The 17,623-nt window shown below is 45.8% G+C and overlaps 1 protein-coding gene across 13 annotated transcripts in view; it reads right to left on the bottom strand.

Annotated features, from left to right (window-relative positions):
• CARMIL1 (capping protein regulator and myosin 1 linker 1) overlaps window positions 1-17,623 on the bottom strand; it is a 314,075-nt gene that overhangs the window by 92,363 nt on the left and 204,089 nt on the right. For 12 of the 13 annotated variants that reach the window (XM_058732804.1, XM_058732800.1, XM_058732797.1 and 9 more), the window contains 7 exons: window positions 17,081-17,162; window positions 16,240-16,339; window positions 16,084-16,138; window positions 11,352-11,524; window positions 9,718-9,786; window positions 6,398-6,491; window positions 578-676 (listed from right to left, as the gene is read on the bottom strand). In XM_058732804.1, the coding sequence (XP_058588787.1) occupies window positions 578-676; window positions 6,398-6,491; window positions 9,718-9,786; window positions 11,352-11,524; window positions 16,084-16,138; window positions 16,240-16,339; window positions 17,081-17,162 (672 nt within the window). The remainder of the gene's footprint in view (window positions 1-577; window positions 677-6,397; window positions 6,492-9,717; window positions 9,787-11,351; window positions 11,525-16,083; window positions 16,139-16,239; window positions 16,340-17,080; window positions 17,163-17,623) is intronic. The other variant, XM_058732802.1, reaches the window with a different exon arrangement.

Here is a 17,623-nt window from a genome sequence, read left to right on the forward strand (position 1 = left end):
ACTGGGGGTAAAATTTCCGAGTCCATGTCCAAATACATTTTAATTCTGTCCTCATAGCTATTCGACAGAACGGCTAGGTGTAGAGTTCATGGTCCAAAATAAATCCCCCTCTGAACTTTGATGACATCACCTCATTTGCTTCTAGTAATTGGGATGGACACTAAGAAATGGTTCTAGTTCCCTTGTAAGACAGCCTTTTGATTCTCTCTGGCACCTGTTGTTTTTTTTTTTTTTTATGTATTTATTTTGAGAGAGAGAGAGACAGACAGACAGACAGAGCAGGCGAGTGGGGAAGGGGCAGAGAGAGAGGGAGAGACAGAATCCCAAGAGGAAATCCAAAATACACTTTACCGACAAAAGGCACAAAGTCATCAGCGATTAAAAGTGCATTTCTAGCATTGGAATCAGCCTACATTTTCCTCCCTCTGTATCTTCCCCTAAACTCCACTTCAGTTTCTTGTCATTTTTCAGAAACCAGCTCTCATTGTCCCACTGGGGATGACTCCAGCGACAGAAATCCTGTGCCCCCCGCTGCATGTCTGTCACGGGCGAGTAGGAGAAACCGGTGTCCTCTTACCTGCTGCGTGGTGCTGGTGACAATGCCCTGCTGCAGGCGGTAGGCCTGCTCTTGAAGGTATTTCCTGGTCTCGTGATTCCGGAGCAGATAATTTTCTATCTGAAAATCAAGCACACGCACCTCTCAAGAACACGTGTGGACTCCGCAGACAGAGAAGTTACAAGCGAAACAGCCCAGGTGCTTAACTTGAAACCAAAGCACGGATTCCCAATGCCGCCTGTGCCTTGACCCCGGACACAACCCAGGACACGGGCAACTGGCTGTGCATTCTCGGTGTCTGAGTTCGAAATGTAACTTGCAGGGAATGGGAGTGTTTTCACGTGACCCCGTAGCCGACGGAGATCGGCAAGGGTTTCGGCGCTCACACGGTTCGAGGCCCCATCCCTGCTTTCTCGCACACAATCGCGGTCTCTCCCTCACGAGTCTTTAACCACTCAACCGTTCCAAAGCTACAGAAATAACCCCACGGTGTGTGGATGGTACCCACTGAACCTCTCAGCCTTTATGTGGCAGAACCCGCCAGCACTGAGAAAACTATTTTCAAGGAAGAAAAGGAGAAAAGAGGCACAAGTTTGAAAGATACAGGCTGGCACAACTCAAAGACACACACCGGTTTCATCAGTCCATGGGGTTTTCATATGATCTCAAAAAAGGGACTGATTTTAGCACAAGTTGAGAAAATAAGAAAATGAATTTCCACAGAAAAGAAGAACGCTTGAAGCCGCTTGACCATCTGTGTTTTTATACACCATCTCCTATTAAAAATTCAAACGTACAAACGATAACTAGACTGAAATGAAGTGTTTAAGAACAACACGCAAAGTTGAACAAGAACTGCAGGGACTGAGGGACACCTCTGAAGATGTCTGTAAAGAATGATGTGAGATGGGTAATCACACCATCTGGTTTTTTTTTCACAGTTGTTGTTTTCGTGTGTTTTTAATAACAACACTTAGCCATTTGGCTTTTAATTTGTCACTGTAGTTCCCTGGTTAAGAACTTGTAACAACTGTGAGGCTCTCAGTATTATTACACTTTCATTTTAATTTTCCATATGCTTAAATGACTACTACTTAATACCAATTAGGCACAATTAAAATACAGACTATAATTACCATCACCCCTGGAAACCATAAAGCAGAACAAAATGTACCTTTCTACTAAACATAAATGAAGGAATTATAAAAACAAAAAGATCCCTGAAATGAAACATCATTAAAGTGACACATTAAGACCATGACATTTTATTACATTAATTTTCTCTTGCTGCTTCCCAAAGAGTCATCTCTTTCCAAGGTGACATGATCATCGATGGCAAATGTTTCTGCTAAAAAACAAGATTCCTGGCTGAAGTATGACAGGCACACACGTTGCCACCCAGCTTTGGACGCTTTTGCTTTGTTATTTGTTCTTTTTATGTGGCCTCGTGAAGCGCTGGCCGGGGGCCGGTTGTGGGAACAGCTTGTTTATTTAGGACGCTCAGCTCACGCACAAGCCGTGCACCCAAGGCTGTCCCATGTGTTTCCAGGGCCTTCCCTAGGGCCACCAATGGTGTTGCACAGACTAAGCTCGAAGGGAATTTTGTTTTAGAAAAAAATAATATTCAAAGCTCATTTCCAAAAGCCAGCACAAGGAGAAGGAAGAGTAACACTGTTTCAGTCACTTTAATATCAACCACACACACATCGCCACTGAGAGTATTCACCATCTTGGATTAGCAGGGCAAACCTTCCTTCCCTGCGACGTTCCAGACCGAGGACAGAGGACCCGCCTCCCAGAGGCTGAGGACAGAGGGCCTGACTGAGGTCAAGCGCGGGGGCGGGGGGTAGGGTCCAAAGTGTCATTATCGTGTTTGCCAGTCCCCTGGGCAGCAGTGACCCGGAAGACCGTCTACAGCCTACTGATGCCTCATCTCACTGCTGAAAACAGCTGAAAATAGCAGCGGCACAAAAGGCGAAAAGACCTGTATTCAATGTAGCAATCTTACAGTAAAACAAAAAACAAAAAACAAAAAACCCAAACCTAACTTCGAAAGATTGAGTTCCAGGATCACAATATTGTTCTTTAGCAGAGTAAAATTAAAGAGCATATTTCTTCTAGGGGACAGACTTCTGTTAAAATGAAAACTTGAATATATAAGAGGATAGTAAGCATTATAGGGGAAAAAATGATAAATACAGATTTGTCTTTGAAGAAAACACACAATTGTTTATTTTTTTAGTGTTTATTTTTGAGAGAGAGAGAGAGAGAGAGAGAGAACACGCGTGCACAAGCGGAGGAGGGGCAGGAGGGGGAGACAGAGGATCTGAAGGGGGCTCTGTGCTGACAGCAGCGAGCCCGATGTGAGGCTCGAATTCATGAACTGTGAGATCATTACCCAAACCACAGCCGGACGCTCATCCGTCTGAGCCACCGAGGCGCCCCAAAGTCCACTTTCTTCTTGTTTGCATGATGTGTGACCCAAGTCTGATATAACGTTGATCCTTATTTCTCAATACGTGAGGTGTTTTTCTACTCTATCTGGCTTCTTTCAAGATTGTCTCTGTGTCTGTGGTTTTTTTTGCAGTTTAAACGTGACATGCCCATAAGTAGATTTTTTTGGTATTTATCCTCCTTGGTGTTCTCTGAGATTCCTTGATCTGTGGTTTGGTGTCGATCACTGATGTCGGAAAATTCTCGGCCATTATTACTTCCATGATTTCTTCTGTTCCCTTGTCTTCTTCTTCCTCTGGCAGTCCCCTTCTACGGATGTAACTGTCCCATAGTTCGGGAAGATTCTGTTCTGGTGTTTCCCCCCATTCCTTTTTTCTCTCTGCTTTTCAGTTTGGCCAAGTTTCTACATGTCTGCAGGCTCCATGATTCTTTCCTTAGCTGTGTCCTGTCCACTAATGGCCTCGTAGAAGGCATTTCTCATTTCTGTCACAGTGGCTTTGATCTCTAGTTATTTCCCTTTCGTTTTTTTCGTAGAGTCTCTATCTCTCTGCCTACTCTTTCCATTACAGCCGTCAACATGCTAGTCAGCTATTTTCAATGCTCTGATTATTCCAAAATCTGTGTATATTGACACTGGTTCTGATGTTTGCTTTGCCTCTTCACCATACTGTGTTTCTTCTTGCCTTTTACCGTGTCTTGCGATTCTCTTTTTGGCAAAAACTGGATACGATGGATGTGGTAATAGGCACGGAGACAATCAGACTTTTAATGTGCTATTTGATGTTCTTCTGGCTAGAAGCTGGGCCGTGCTCAATGCCTGCCGTAGCTGTATGTGCAAGAGACTTAATTTCCTCCCATGTCCTTGTTTTTATCTCCCTAGTTGTCTGGGGATTTCCCTAGAGACCCCTTCTTAAACAGAGTGCCTCACAGCTTTGCTCAGTTGTAATCCACCCTGTCACTATACCTGATGTGGTGGTAAGGTGTTAGGGAGGGGAATCATTCTGTAATCCTATGATTAAATTTAGGGTTTCTTTTAGTGGGCCCGAGTCCCTGGTCTGGGACCTGCCAAAATGTTTCTTGGCCATGTTTTTTTCTTCCCTTATGTGAAACGGGAAGGCTAGAGGGGCTGGGCGTACCTAACTGTCTTCCACTAGGGCAGGTAAGCGTAAGCCTTTGTGACAGACAACGGCACCCTCCGGGGGGGATTTCAAAATGGTTCACCTGCCCCCTTCTCCCTGCCAGAAACAGGAGGGGATTTCTCTCCTGTGATAACCTGGTGGGGCTCCTAGCAGTGAAGCCCGTGAGAGGTTCAGGGCCTAAGACTGGGCCCCTAGGAGTTGTGAACCTCTCAACCGGTCTACACTGGGCCTCCAGCAATCCCTCAGCTGCTGTTTAAGCATTCCTCTGAGTTCCTGGCTCTGTCACCTTCGGCCCCTGGGGAGCTGCCCTCGTCTGGGAGTCACAGACATCGGCTGTATTCCCATCCATCCGGCTTCCGGGGCGACCATTCACTTTGCAGCTCGATTCTCTGAGGGATCGAACGAGTGCCCGATCTCCCGTCTGCTCAGCTTTTCTTCTTGCTGTGAAGGCACAAGTGAAGAGTGCCAAGCTCCCGGCCTGCCGGGTCTCAGGCCGGAAACCTGGTGTCTCCAGGACGGGCCTTTTGTTACAAGCTGCCGACATCTTCTGGGAAAATATAAAGACAGCTACCATTTTGAAGTTGCCCTGTGGTTTATAAAGTGCTTTTTCACATACACTACCTGGCTCGGTCCCCGTCGGCACCACAGGCAAATTATTTGGTCATCCTGCCTTCGGTTTTCTTATGTGCAAAATGGGACTATAGCAAACCCATCTCATGGACTTATTTTATACTTTACCGGTGTTAATTTATGGAGAGCATTTATAACAGTGTCAGACATGCAGCATGAACTGTATGTTAAATGTCAGCTAAACATAGTTCCTGTCTAGCTGTATGTTTTATACAGATGAAGAAACCAAAGTTCAGAAACATTAAGTAACTTAAGGAAGTCACAAAACTGAAAAGAATTTGATTGAGTCAGAGCTTCTGAACACGAATCTTGGATGATTTCTGTGGCCGCATCACAGCTTTCCCTGCCCCCACCCCCTACCTTATTCTCTTTTATTCAACAGAGTCTAAGGAGCAACCAACACGCATGCCAGGCACTGCGCTAGCTGCTGAAAAATCTAAAAAGATGAAAAATATAGAAGCTCTGCCTTCAACGAGTTCATGGTCACCGGGAAGGAAAAAAAAAAAACCACGGAGGCCGGTAACTTACGTGACGGCACAAGGCCAGGGACAGAGACAAGCACGGGAAATTCTGAGGAACCCCCCACACGGAGCAGGAAGAGGCTCTGAGAAGTGCTCCCGATGAGCGGACACCGGCCTTCAGTCTCGACAGACAGGCACAGCAGTGGGGAAGCATGCGGGTCATTGAGATCAGAGCAGCGATTCTGAGATTTGCAGCCACCAGGAGAGCTTGTAAAAATGCAGGCTGGGGAGTCCCACCCTCGTTTCTGAGACCCACGAGTCTGATCCTGCTGAGAAATGATGAGGCCTGAACACATGCATCCGTAACAGGAAGAGAGGGGAACAGAGCTAATCAAGAGACTGATGCTACAGAATCTGTCAATATGATGATCGTGCGTGTTTACGGCAGACACAGGAAAGAAAAGTCAAGCTTGGGAGGCTGGACGGTCCCACCCACCATGAGGACAAAGAGGGAGGAAAAAGATTTCAAAGAGTCCCATCTACCACCACAATACAGGCTTCTACAGATGGGACATCCTGGAGCATATCTAAACATCGAGAAAGGTGACCATAACCACAGAAAGAGAAGGATGGGGATACGGCACAGCAAGAGAGTGGCCCGCAGGGCAAGTTCCCCATGCAGGCAGAGACGGCGGGGTCACGGGCACCAGGGACGGCTGGACTTGGAAGGCGGAGATGCCCGTCATCCTCCGGGGTTGCCAGAAAGGAGCCGGGAATGTGTGTGGAATGAGAGACGTTTATAAACAAAGATGGTAAAAAGAGATCTCATTTGTATCCTACATTCTTAATAAGGAGGGAAGGTTCCAGCAGCTGACATTCAGTTCCACACGTTCTCTGAGGACGCACAAGTTCTCTGTGCATAAGCCCCGGCCTGCTGATGCGGTAGGAATGTCAGTCCACTTACATTTCATGACCAATTTTCGTCTTACGTCATTCCTCCCTCAGCCATGCATTACGCCGGTTACGGCCGCAAGAACCCAAGCTAATGTGAAAAAAGCTTTGTGAAACACAAAGTACCGTTCATATGTTCAGAATTATTACTACCAACTCCATTCAAATGCGAATTTATTACAATTAAGCCATCAAACCTCCAGTACCTTTTGCAGAGCCTCTTCTGTTTTCTCAGGGTTTGTTTTTAGGGCTTGAGACGCATCATACATGGGAATTGGCATAAATCTCAACGTGTAGTTCCTAGAAAAAGGAGAAAGTCACGTTTATTTAGAAATAACGTCCTGCCACCTTAATTCAGCACTCCTTTTTAAAACCCAGAGACAGCTGCCAGAGTGTCTTAGAAAATTCTAAGCTCACAGACTATCTCAGGGCCCCTGATTACAGGTCAGGCTTCTGTGCGCGGTTCCACGGGCAACCTCATCGGCTGGCACCGTTTTATAAAACGCATGAATGCCAGGCATCTGGTTTTGTTGGTTTCAAAACCTGATTTTCAGCCTGGCACTGCAAAGATGGACCGAGAGGAAGGCCAGGAAATAAGTCTGCCAGCAATGTGCCACGTGGGTTTTCGTCACGAACGGCTCTGAACGTACCCAGATCACCGCAGTGACGTGTGATGGCCAGACCCAAACCGACGGAGGAAAAATTCAAAACGAAACCAAAGCATCTGTTTGCAAAGCAAGGACATTAGCAGCCACAAAAATAGTCTGATTGGGCTCTGGGCCCCTTTAAACAAGAGCAGCAGCTGTCCTTAGAAAAGCCGCTTCGCAGGACCTCCCACCCAGCTCCACCCCCCTCCCTGACCTCTGCAGGTCCCGGGGGTCTGCTTCACACACGGCCACGGCCACTGGGCTCTCGACTCCAAATGAAACCACTGGTGGAAAATTGTGTCCACATATTATCCCCCCGCTGCTGACCAGCCGGAGAGGGACAGGAGTGCAAGACGGAGTCGTCGTCGTGTGAGCAAACAACACGGACCTCTGAGTCTGCACCCTGCCCCTTGGCCCTGACCCCCCTACAAGCTGCTCTGTGTACCCACTCCCAGACCACCAGCTGGCCCTGGAGAGGCCTCCTCTCTCCCACCCCAAACCCGCCTACCCACTTCTGTTACAGGACACTCAGGTAGAACGACCTTTGGGGTCACGTGGTGACAAGTGGGGTGTTCGCCCAGAGCACTGGGACTGCACAGTCACAACTGCCTTGTCCCAGATCTCGAAACACAATGTGATTCCCGCGGATGTTCAGATGACTGACTAACATACTAACATAAGGTAGTAATCATGAAGAATAGAGAAAATAAGCAACGATCTTACTAACAGCAGTCATCTATATGGCTTTATCTGATCGAAAAGATGTGCTTCAGTCCAACTTAGGATGGCTTAACGTAAAAGAACCAGCAAAGAAAAAGGCTGTTACTGGGGTGCCTGCGTGGCCCCCAGGTCGGATAAGCATCCGACTCTTGATTGCGGCTCTGGTCATGATCTCACACTTTTGTCAAGCCCCATGTTGGACTTGCTCTCATGCTTTGTGAGATCAAGCCCCATGTTGGGCTCTGTGCTGGCAGTGTGGAGCCTGCTTGGGATTCTCTCTCTCTCTCTCTCTCTCTCTGCCTCCCCTGGTCTCTGTCTCTCTCAAAATAAATAAATAAATAAATAAATAAATAAATAAATAAATAAATAAATAAATAAATAAATAAATAAATAAATAAATAAATAAATAAATGAAATTATTAAAAAAAACAGGCTATTATTTCTATTACTTCAATTTTTACCTTAACTTTAACAAGACTGTTTTTTGTTTAAGAGGAGCTAGCCAAATGAAACGAAGAAACAATGCATCTTTTTTGCAGCCTTGAAGATTTTCCTTTCCCTCATCCAGCCGCGATTATGCTCCAGAGCCCGGGTACTTTATTTAGACCAAATGTGATATTGAGGCACTCGCATCCTGGACCACAGCGGACGTACCGGAGTGTGATCCAGGGAGCCCTTGCCTCATCTGGAGACGCTGAGTGCTGGGCGTGCGTGCTTCTGGCTTCTCACAAACACCAGCGTGGGCTGGCAGTCTACCGCGGGCCGCAACCATGCTGTTAGCACCCAAATGCGGCTATTTGTAAATACACGCTTCCATGTGAAGGTTTTGCGGCGCAACAGGAGTAATTGTAGGTGGTTCTGCAGTCCCGGAGGGCTCCCGGGAGCCGTGGGACAAGCTGTCTCGTCCGGATTTAGGGACGCTGTGGGGGCGGCAATTCTGACCTCCGGGCGAAATCGGCTCTAGACCCTGGGATCTAGAACTGGAAGGCACGCAGGGCTAACTGACTCTGCCTTTCCCACTTTCCACAGAAGAATCAATCAGAAAGGTGCAATGCTCTGCTCAGGACTGGCTCGTTGATGACAGAGCCACCGACTGACTGGACGGCTCTTCACCCCAGGCCCAGGGTTTTATCCATGACACCATGCTGGCCGTGAGAGCCCCACCTAGGAGGCCTCCTGCACGAAGGGCAATCTGGGGAAAAAACACGAATAATGCGGACCCCCGCCTCTTCCCCAGGGGACTGGCTTCTATGGTACTAGCTCCTTATTTCCACACCCGCGTTTTGTCACCTCTCATTTTTAATGCTGTAAATCCGCTTTGATTATGTCTGCTTTCAGAATATAATATGAGGGCTGAAGAGCTTGGGAAGAACCAGATTTCTAGAATTTCTTCCAGCCATCTTTGTATTATTGTCTCATTTCATTTACCGGGAAAGCAAACTTGACAATTAATAATAACTGCAGACTTTAGTTACTACAGTAATAAAGCCTTTTACAGTAATGAGACAAATGAGGCTGCCATTCCTCAATTTCATTTAAAAAAATTTTTTTTATTAAATTTTTTTAATGTTTATTTCTTTTCAAATAAAACAGAGACAGAGACAGAGAAACAGAGCGAGAGTGGAAGAGGGGCAGAAAGAGGGGAGACACAGAATCCGAGGCAGGCTCCAGGCTCTGAGCTGTCCGCACAGAGCCCGACGTGGGGCTCGAGCTCACGAACCACGAGATAATGACCCGAGCCGGACGCTCAACCAACTGAGACATCCAGGCGCCCCACCCCAATTTCATTTTTATTTTCTGGACCTTAGCTTTTTTTCTCTTCACTGGATTCAGAGTTGTCATAATGGGCAAGGGAAAAAAAAAAAAAAAAAAAAAAGCAAAACCCGATGGAAATAGAACGTGAAACCACAAAAGAACACAAGCTGACTGTCCTGTGGCCCTTCCACTGTGAAACCGTTTAATCCTCACGATGGTGCGTCTCTGGCCTCATTAAACACATGAAGAAATTCGCACCGGAAGAAAGTCCACGTTTTCCCAGCTCTCGTGGCTGGTTAGGAATTTGGCTAACTCAGACCTGGATCTTCCCATTCCCAAACAAATGAACAAACACCACTGGCTCCTTTGTGTTTTTTCAGAAAGAAGGCCTGATTAACACTTACTTTTCCATGGCAACAGCTATATCCTGAAAGCCTTGTGCGGTGATGTTGTTCTTGTCCCATATCACGGTCCTGTTTGAAAACCAAATCCCAGAAATGACCGGACATTTAGGCACGGAGGAAATAATTCTGCAGTGAAGATGAATACTTAAAGACAACACTAACTCGATATCTTAGCACAATAAGCAAGGAATAACATCCAACTTAGTTGTAAGCAGAGCACAGATGAGCATTTCTTCCAACATTACGCATTACGTTCTTAACTCATTTGCTGCTCACGTAGCATGAGAAAAAACCATGCTTGAAAGCAACAGCATACTCATTAACGTACCATTAGGTTGCCTGATGCTTTGTAACCAGAAAACTCTACAGAACCTGATTTCTTGGACACTCTCCCCATATTCTGCAAGCAGCAATATTCTCGTATTCACATCCGGAGCTGCTTATAAAAGATGTTAAGGAGTCCCTTGTCCAAAACAAAGAATTTCAGGTACTGAGACTTTTTTCCATTCTAAACGACTAGCAGGAATCCTGTCATATTGGTCTTATGTTTTCATCATGGCCCTGACGTCCCAATCACTGGGCTCATGCTGCCGGTAAAGCCTCCGTTTCTACAAATAGGAGGTTGTTTACTTTTCAGACACAAAATCTATTTTGGAAGAGAAGTGCCATTTTACTTCCAGAATGTGAATACTTCAGAGGTATTTTGGTGTCTGTCAATTCCCCTGACACGTGAAACAGCGTTTAGTTGTCTGATCCAAGAATCACACCTCTAACTGCTTCCCTTCCTGATCCCCAATGGCCTTCTTTACACACACCCTGACCTTCAGAGAAAGTGCTGCAGTATTTGGCTTCTGGCTTCAGTGCAGACAGAAGGTTCAGGAGAGCAAGGGAAGCATCCAGAAACATCAAGAAAGAGCCCCTGAAGCACGCTGCGAATGAACTCTTCCTTAACCAGACTGCCGGGTTAGGTAGCAGTTGGATCTCTCTGCAGGACGGATGGCACCGTGGTCCTTAATAAAGTGGTTACCACGCAGCCAGTCCTTAAGAAGAGCCACACTTGGGAAACACTCCAAGTGGAGGAGAACCACTAAACAGAATCGTTAGCACCCATCATGAACTTGCCTTTGAACCGACAGACCTCCTGCATCCCTTGGCTTTTAAGCCTCTATATGGGCAGCGGTGGGCAGGGGGAGGCAGCGTGTTGGGCTCACAGCCAAGTACAGGGAAGCCCCTCATGTGGTTCCTTCGGTCTCTCTAGCTCCGCTCACTGGCACCGGCTGCAAAGCCCTCCCGTACCGCTCCGCTGTGCGCACACAGCAGTCTACCCCGACGTGAAAGAGGACACGGTACCATTTCTCTTCAGGTCAGGTTTCAGGTCACGGTGGAAATCTTTAAGACGACAGTTTGTGGGACTCACCGTGTCTAAAGTGGGGACACTCCTCCTCCCTCTACACTAGGACAAAAAGACTTGACATCATTACTCCTCCTTCCCAGTTGGCCCGATGGGAAACTCAGCCCCCACTCGGACACAGTCAGGTCTCCAATGCTTGAGGGCCAGAATCTTCTCCAGGGCCTTCTAGGGCCCTCCAGAGGGCAAGCCTCCGTACCCGGGGCCGGGTACCAGACCCGCGTACCTGAGCTTGGTGTTGATCTGCAGCGCCTTGGCCAGCATCTTTGCTCCCATGTCCCCCATTCCGTTCCCGCTGATGTCCACCTTGGTCAGGGAGGTGTTGCTTCCCAGGGCATTGATGATGATGGTGACCTCGGTCTTGAGTTTCGAGTCGGCCAGGGACAGGGACTGCAGAGGCTGCAAGGGAACAACAGGCGGGGCTCACGCGGTCTCATGGAGGCAGCCACCGCGCGCAGTGACCCCTTTCACGGAGAGCCCCCGGGGAAGGTGCCCAACACGCACACTCCAAGTGTCTTCTGTTGAAACTTCTGGCTACAAGACAATGACGGATGGGCCCCCGACGGTTCGAGATAAAATGGACCTTTGCAGTCAAACGTGGAGGGCTCGTGTTTCAGGGCTGGACAGTGGCCACCGCTCTCCTAAGGGAAGCGTGCGGAGATACCCAGAGTGGCCAGCTCTTTTGAAGTGCAGGATGGGACGAAGCAAATAAAAATAGTACGAGAAGAGTTCTGAGCTTCTGTACGGCTACGTTATCCCTTTTCACCCATTTTATTTTTATGCAAGGTGAAATGACATCTTAAAATGCTAGCAGAGGACAAATGCAAAATAAAAACCAGCCAAGATTATTAATAGCTGACATTTACCGAACGTGCACTATCCTTAACTACTGTCCCAGGATCCTCCCAGCAACCCAGCACTTACAGGTTCGATATTCCGTACTGTTATCTCCATTTCCCAAATGAGACACAGAAAGGTTGAGTGACCCAACCGAGGCTGCACAGTTAGAAAGTAGCTGGACGAGGGCTGGGTGGCTCAATCAACTTCCACTCAGGTCGTGATCTCGCGGTTCGTGAGTTCGAGCCCCGCGTCGGGCTCTGTGCCGACGGCTCGGAGCCCATAGCCTGCTTCAGATTCTGTGCCTCCCCCTCTCTCTCCCCTCTCCCACTGGTGCTTTCTCAAAAATAAATAAACATTAAAAAAAAAAAAAAAAAAAAGCTGAACAGAACCAGAAAGTCTGGTTCCACACTTGTGCTCTGAGCTCCTACACAATGTTGCCCCTCGTGGCTTATCCTCAATCTTTTCGATGATCATCCTTAGCTTTATGAGTACCAGTCAGAAGACACAGAAGTTTTTTAAAACAGAGAAGAAGTCAAACATCTGTAAGTTTTTATTAGCATAAGCTGTATGGTGAATCCAAACTAGCCCACTCAATGTCCATTTAAGCTGAAGACTGAAAGCCACGTGGTCCAGAGGCAGGCCAAACCAATGAAGAGGGCTCCCTGCCGAGTTCCCTTTTCTTGTTTATGGTACCTCCCTAGCCACATAGGCATCTGAATTTGCAAGCTCTGAATTCAGCCATGACTGAAAGAATAAAGTGGTGGAAATTCCAGAGCTTGAACCAATGTGGCCCTGAGAGCCAGAACTCAGACTTCCCTGGGGGACGTGGATGTCTTCCGGGTTGCTTAAGGCAGTCTACCCAGGCCCAGCCGTACTAAACAGTTCTAGGAGCTTACTCCGTTAAGTCTGACATTACAGGAAGGTGGGATACCGGGAACAGCTTCCAGGGTCACCCACGTTCCACCGTGGCCCATGCGAGCGGCGTTCTCAAGATGTGCCCGGTGGTCCGTGTGACCCGCACACACAGCGTGGCCACTCCACCACTGGCCACTGACTTGTTCACGGTGCATCTGTCTCAAGGCTGCAGGAAGCGGGGCGACGGTGCCGAGGGTTTCGAGACTCAGACGTCCACAAAGTGGCATTATGCGTTTGACTCCAGTTTTACCAAGTGACCGTAGTTATTGTCCTCATTGTCCAAATTTGACCATGTTTTCTAAACTTACTAGAGCCATGGTAAAATCAAAAGGTAACGTAGCAATTTGATGCATTTTTTTTTTAACTTGAATCCAATTTTTTAAAGTTAATGGCATGGTAAGTGCTAAGGCAATTAAAACCTGAAAGCCTGCATGTGTTAGACGCAGGCAGGTTTCGCGAGGCTGTTTTGGTTTTCCTGAGATCTTACGCTCAAGGAAATGGAAAAAACTGAACCAAAATGCTTCAGACTCGGGAAACTTAATGTTTTAAATGAAAACAAATGCAGTGTTCCTTTAATAAAAAGCTGTAATCGCATCTCTCATCATTTCAATGGTCTCTATGCGACTACCACAAAAATGATATATTGTGGCTTCTTCCTAATACTGGAAAGTTGCCAAGTCTTCGAGCTAGCAAGCACCAATTCCAGGACTGTATTCAAACTCTAATACACCCCAGTTAGCACTTAAAAATAATGGGCAGAGTCATTAATACGAACAGAACAGCCTGAATTGTGTGCGTATTTATAAGGTCATCCCTTACCTGATCTATTGCACTTGCGTGTAACGTGACTATTTTCTTGTTTCTTTTCATAGCCGGACACGCTTAATCTGAGAATCTGTCTCCTCGCAGCCCGCACTCCCAGGGGAAGCCCGTTCGCTTCGGCCGGTTACGGCACGAGTTGGCGTGGAATACTTCAAAACAAGCTCCCCTGTCGTCGGGGCCCCTCAGCGTTACTGTCCGGGGCTCTGGGCTCAGTCGCCTGACACCCACTGTCTCTAGCCGAGGCGACACTGGAGCCCACGGGCATCTAGGTTTTCCAGCCAAACGTAACACGCAACACAGGGTGAACAGAGTGTTCCCTGGGCTGTCGGAGAACAGGCTGTAGGAGCCCAAGGTCATAACGTAGGAAGCAAGAGATAACTGCACAATTATCTTAAAAAGTAAAATAATGCGTCAGGCATCGGTGGAAGTTTTAGAGTCCTAAGACTCAGCTCCTAATCGTCCCGAACTGTGCACATTACCGATTCAGGAGAAAAAATCAGAAGGTGGTTGCCTTTTGAAAAAGCCACCCACGCTTCAATGACACCAACATAAGGAGCCTTCCACTGTATATTATTAGCGGCCTACTTCTCAGACTCGTAACCTGACGGGATCCACACCGACACGGCAAACTTTACCGCCGGCAAACATGTTCTGAGGGGCGTTTTAAATATCAAGATTGTTTTTAAGGGAGAGACTTCGGAAATAACAGAAACGAAAGAGCCTCATGTGATAAGCAAAAACACGAATTTTAAGACATGTTTTTCAAAAAATAGAAATTTTCCTAAAACATGTGCTAAGAAACAAGTATTTGGGGATGAATATTAAATGTGATTCTGCAGAATTCGCTTCCTCAATCTTTTAAAACTGGGCCAATACTAGGAAATCAGAAACTCAAAGCAGGGTGGCAGAAAGTCAAATGGAATCACGCGAAACTAACTGCATAAATTCTGATTTATGTCCCTAATTTTAATAGCCCCATATAAAAGTGACACAATATGGAGTCTGTTAGCAAATGAGGACAAAGAAAAGTGCTCAAAATCATTAAATAATAATGAGTTTCATTTCCAGCCCTTAGGTTGGAAATCATATCCACACAATAAAGGGGCAGGACCACAGAATTTCCTCCCACCCTCCAGCTTAGAGCCAGGCAGAGAGGGAGAAAAGTTCCAGGCTTCATTTCTCCTGGCCCCTCAGCTTTTTCTCACAAAGTCAGCATCCAGTCGTAAAAGAATTTGCTACTGCCCTGTATGCATTCAAAAGGGAAAATGACACTTTTTAAAAATGTGTCATATCTCACATGATTCACATAGGAAAGCACTCTCACGACCTACAAGTAGCTATCACAAAACATGAATAATGTGAGTCTTCACTGTAGGAATACAAATCGATTTGGATTTTAGGAACCATGAAAAGCCGGCTGGTGGCCAAATAGGACTAAAATAAGACATGGACCAAATCTTAAAGAGCATCAGTAAAATATAAGGTACAAAACTTAAGACACACTGGTTTAAGTTAAAGGAATTCATAGTAGAGTGTTTTTTGCTTTGTCCATATACTATCTTTTTTTTTTTCTTTTTTCTAATACATTTTAAAAGGCAGCAAAAATTTAAAATTAAATTTCTTGGGCACCTGGATGGCTCAGTCATTTAAGTGTCCGACTTTGGTTCAGGTCACGATCTCACGGTTCGTGGGTTCGAGCCCCGCGTCGGGCTCCGAGCTGACAGCTTGCTCACAGCCTGGAGCCTGCTTCCGATTCTGTGTCTCCCTCTCTCTCTGCCCCTCCCTCACTCATGCTCTGTCTCTCTCTCTCTCAAAAATAAAATAAAACACTAGAAAATTAAAATTACATTTCTTTCCTCCGAACCAAGTCTTGGCCAGGAACAGCCAAAGGGAATAAAAAGATAAGAAGGACCACTAGAGCTCTCGAAGCAATTTAAGACGGGCAACAACTTTCTTAGTCTCTTGTAACTCTACATAATTACTAGACGAAATTCAAATTAGCAGTATGGTTTCCCAGCATGATATAAGGTCATAGAGTCCACTAGATTGAAGAAATTCATGCTCGCAGGTTAGTGCATTAACCAAAGTGAGGAAGGAGTAAGTCTTATTAAAAGAGAGGCTTAGGAGTCAATTTATGCTTCCTTTAATCTTTTAGTTACAATCTTCCGTTAATTAGTAATGAGGTCAAGTGAAGAGTAAGCGATTCTAAGTACATTCTCTAACTATACTAAAGCACATGTATTTATTTCATTAAAAAACAGAAACTGTGCATAGAGATAAAATCATCTGAAAGTATAGCAGCGTTAACCCCGTCGACGTAATTAGGAAGCGTGGTAACAAACAAAAGATTTTCGGCAGAAGGTCTTTAAAATACTACTCACCGATTCTTCGTCTTGAATCATCTGTACTAAGTTGTCCAACACAGGTGTCAGATTTCTAAGAGTTTAAAGATATGGACAGTGGAATCAAATCACAAGCTTTCAGGAGGCTGATTGTCTTCATCATTGTCATATAAAAAAAAAAATCAAAGTTCTTACTTGGATTTCATATTATTAAAATTTTTGCCTAATGCCAGGTGCTGTATTGATCTGTTTTTACCGAGCCACACTATTAAGGTGGAGAGGTCAGATTCTAAACCTGGAAAGAATGAGAGTAAGCAGAGAATCAAAACACGTGTGTATAAATAAATTCTCAGCTGGAACACAATTGAGCAAAGGTGACTTTGGGTCACTTGGGTGACTTTCTCTACCGTCCCGAGGGCCCCGGGATTCTAGTTTTTTATTTTCAAAGGAACGTTCTGCTCCCTTTTCGTGTCCTATTATTTCACAGGGATCAACTCGCTCTCTGCTAAGACTTACCTAAATCTCTTATACAGTCAGTGGCTAAGTCAAGGCAGCAAGGAATGGGAAAGCGGAAGCCTCCTCTCTGCCCATGATTTTCTAAAAGAAGACCCAACATCCTGTTCGCTGGGAGGTAACTACCGCTGTCTATGCAAATTTAATAGGTTCAAACTCACGCTACTATAATTGGCAAAAATGAAGCTAAATAAACAAGTTCCTGAGTAAATAAACAAGGACTCAATTTTATTATCACCGTGAATGCAAAAGGTTGGATCAAGATCATTATCAATGTTCTGATGACAATTTTTTTTTAATTGTTTTATTACATGCCTGGCATTTTTGGCCGTGGTATCAACTTACGAAGACTTTGGCACAGATTTCTTCCATAGTAAATTTTGTTAGATTTAAAAGCCCTATTAATTAGTCAAGAAGTAAAATAACACGTTTGTCAAGGCGTTGTCTAGGTTGGGTTTTCTCTTTTCCCTTTACTAACTTGCTTCAAACGATATTTCCACGTCTTTTCTGGTTTCCAGCTTACCATTATCGGAGATGTCTAAGCTGGTGATATTGTGGATTTCGGCGATGCAGCCTTCTAGCACTTGTGCACCTGCGGACCTCAGCTGGAGAAACACAAACCAAACACAAGGTCAAGTAGTCACCAACTCGAGGCGTAACCCCCAAAATGAATGAATGAATGAATGAAGATATGGTCTCAAACTTAGCGCCAAAGAAAAAGTGAAAGCTTCTCAACTCCAGAAGAGCTATCATCAATGGGTAAAGAGCCAATCACTGATTGTTGCTAAGGTTTCCCACGTGACATAAATCTGGAAATCACTAGAAAAAGAAAGAGCAAGACGGAGACCGTACTCTCTGTCAACCCACAGGAATTTTCTTCATTTCTGACATTTGGAAACCTAACTGATCCTTCTTGTACCTGAGAAACGGTTACGGTTTTGTCTGATTGTTCCAGATTTCAGGGTATAACTCCACCAAGCAGCAGCAAAACCACCAAAGGAGACAATGAAGAACACCTCTTGTTGACTGTCAACTACTTCAGGAAGGACCCATCCCCAGTCACCCA

Source organism: Neofelis nebulosa, chromosome 6 (genome assembly GCF_028018385.1).
Source record: "Neofelis nebulosa isolate mNeoNeb1 chromosome 6, mNeoNeb1.pri, whole genome shotgun sequence".
Lineage (NCBI taxonomy): Eukaryota > Metazoa > Chordata > Mammalia > Carnivora > Felidae > Neofelis > Neofelis nebulosa.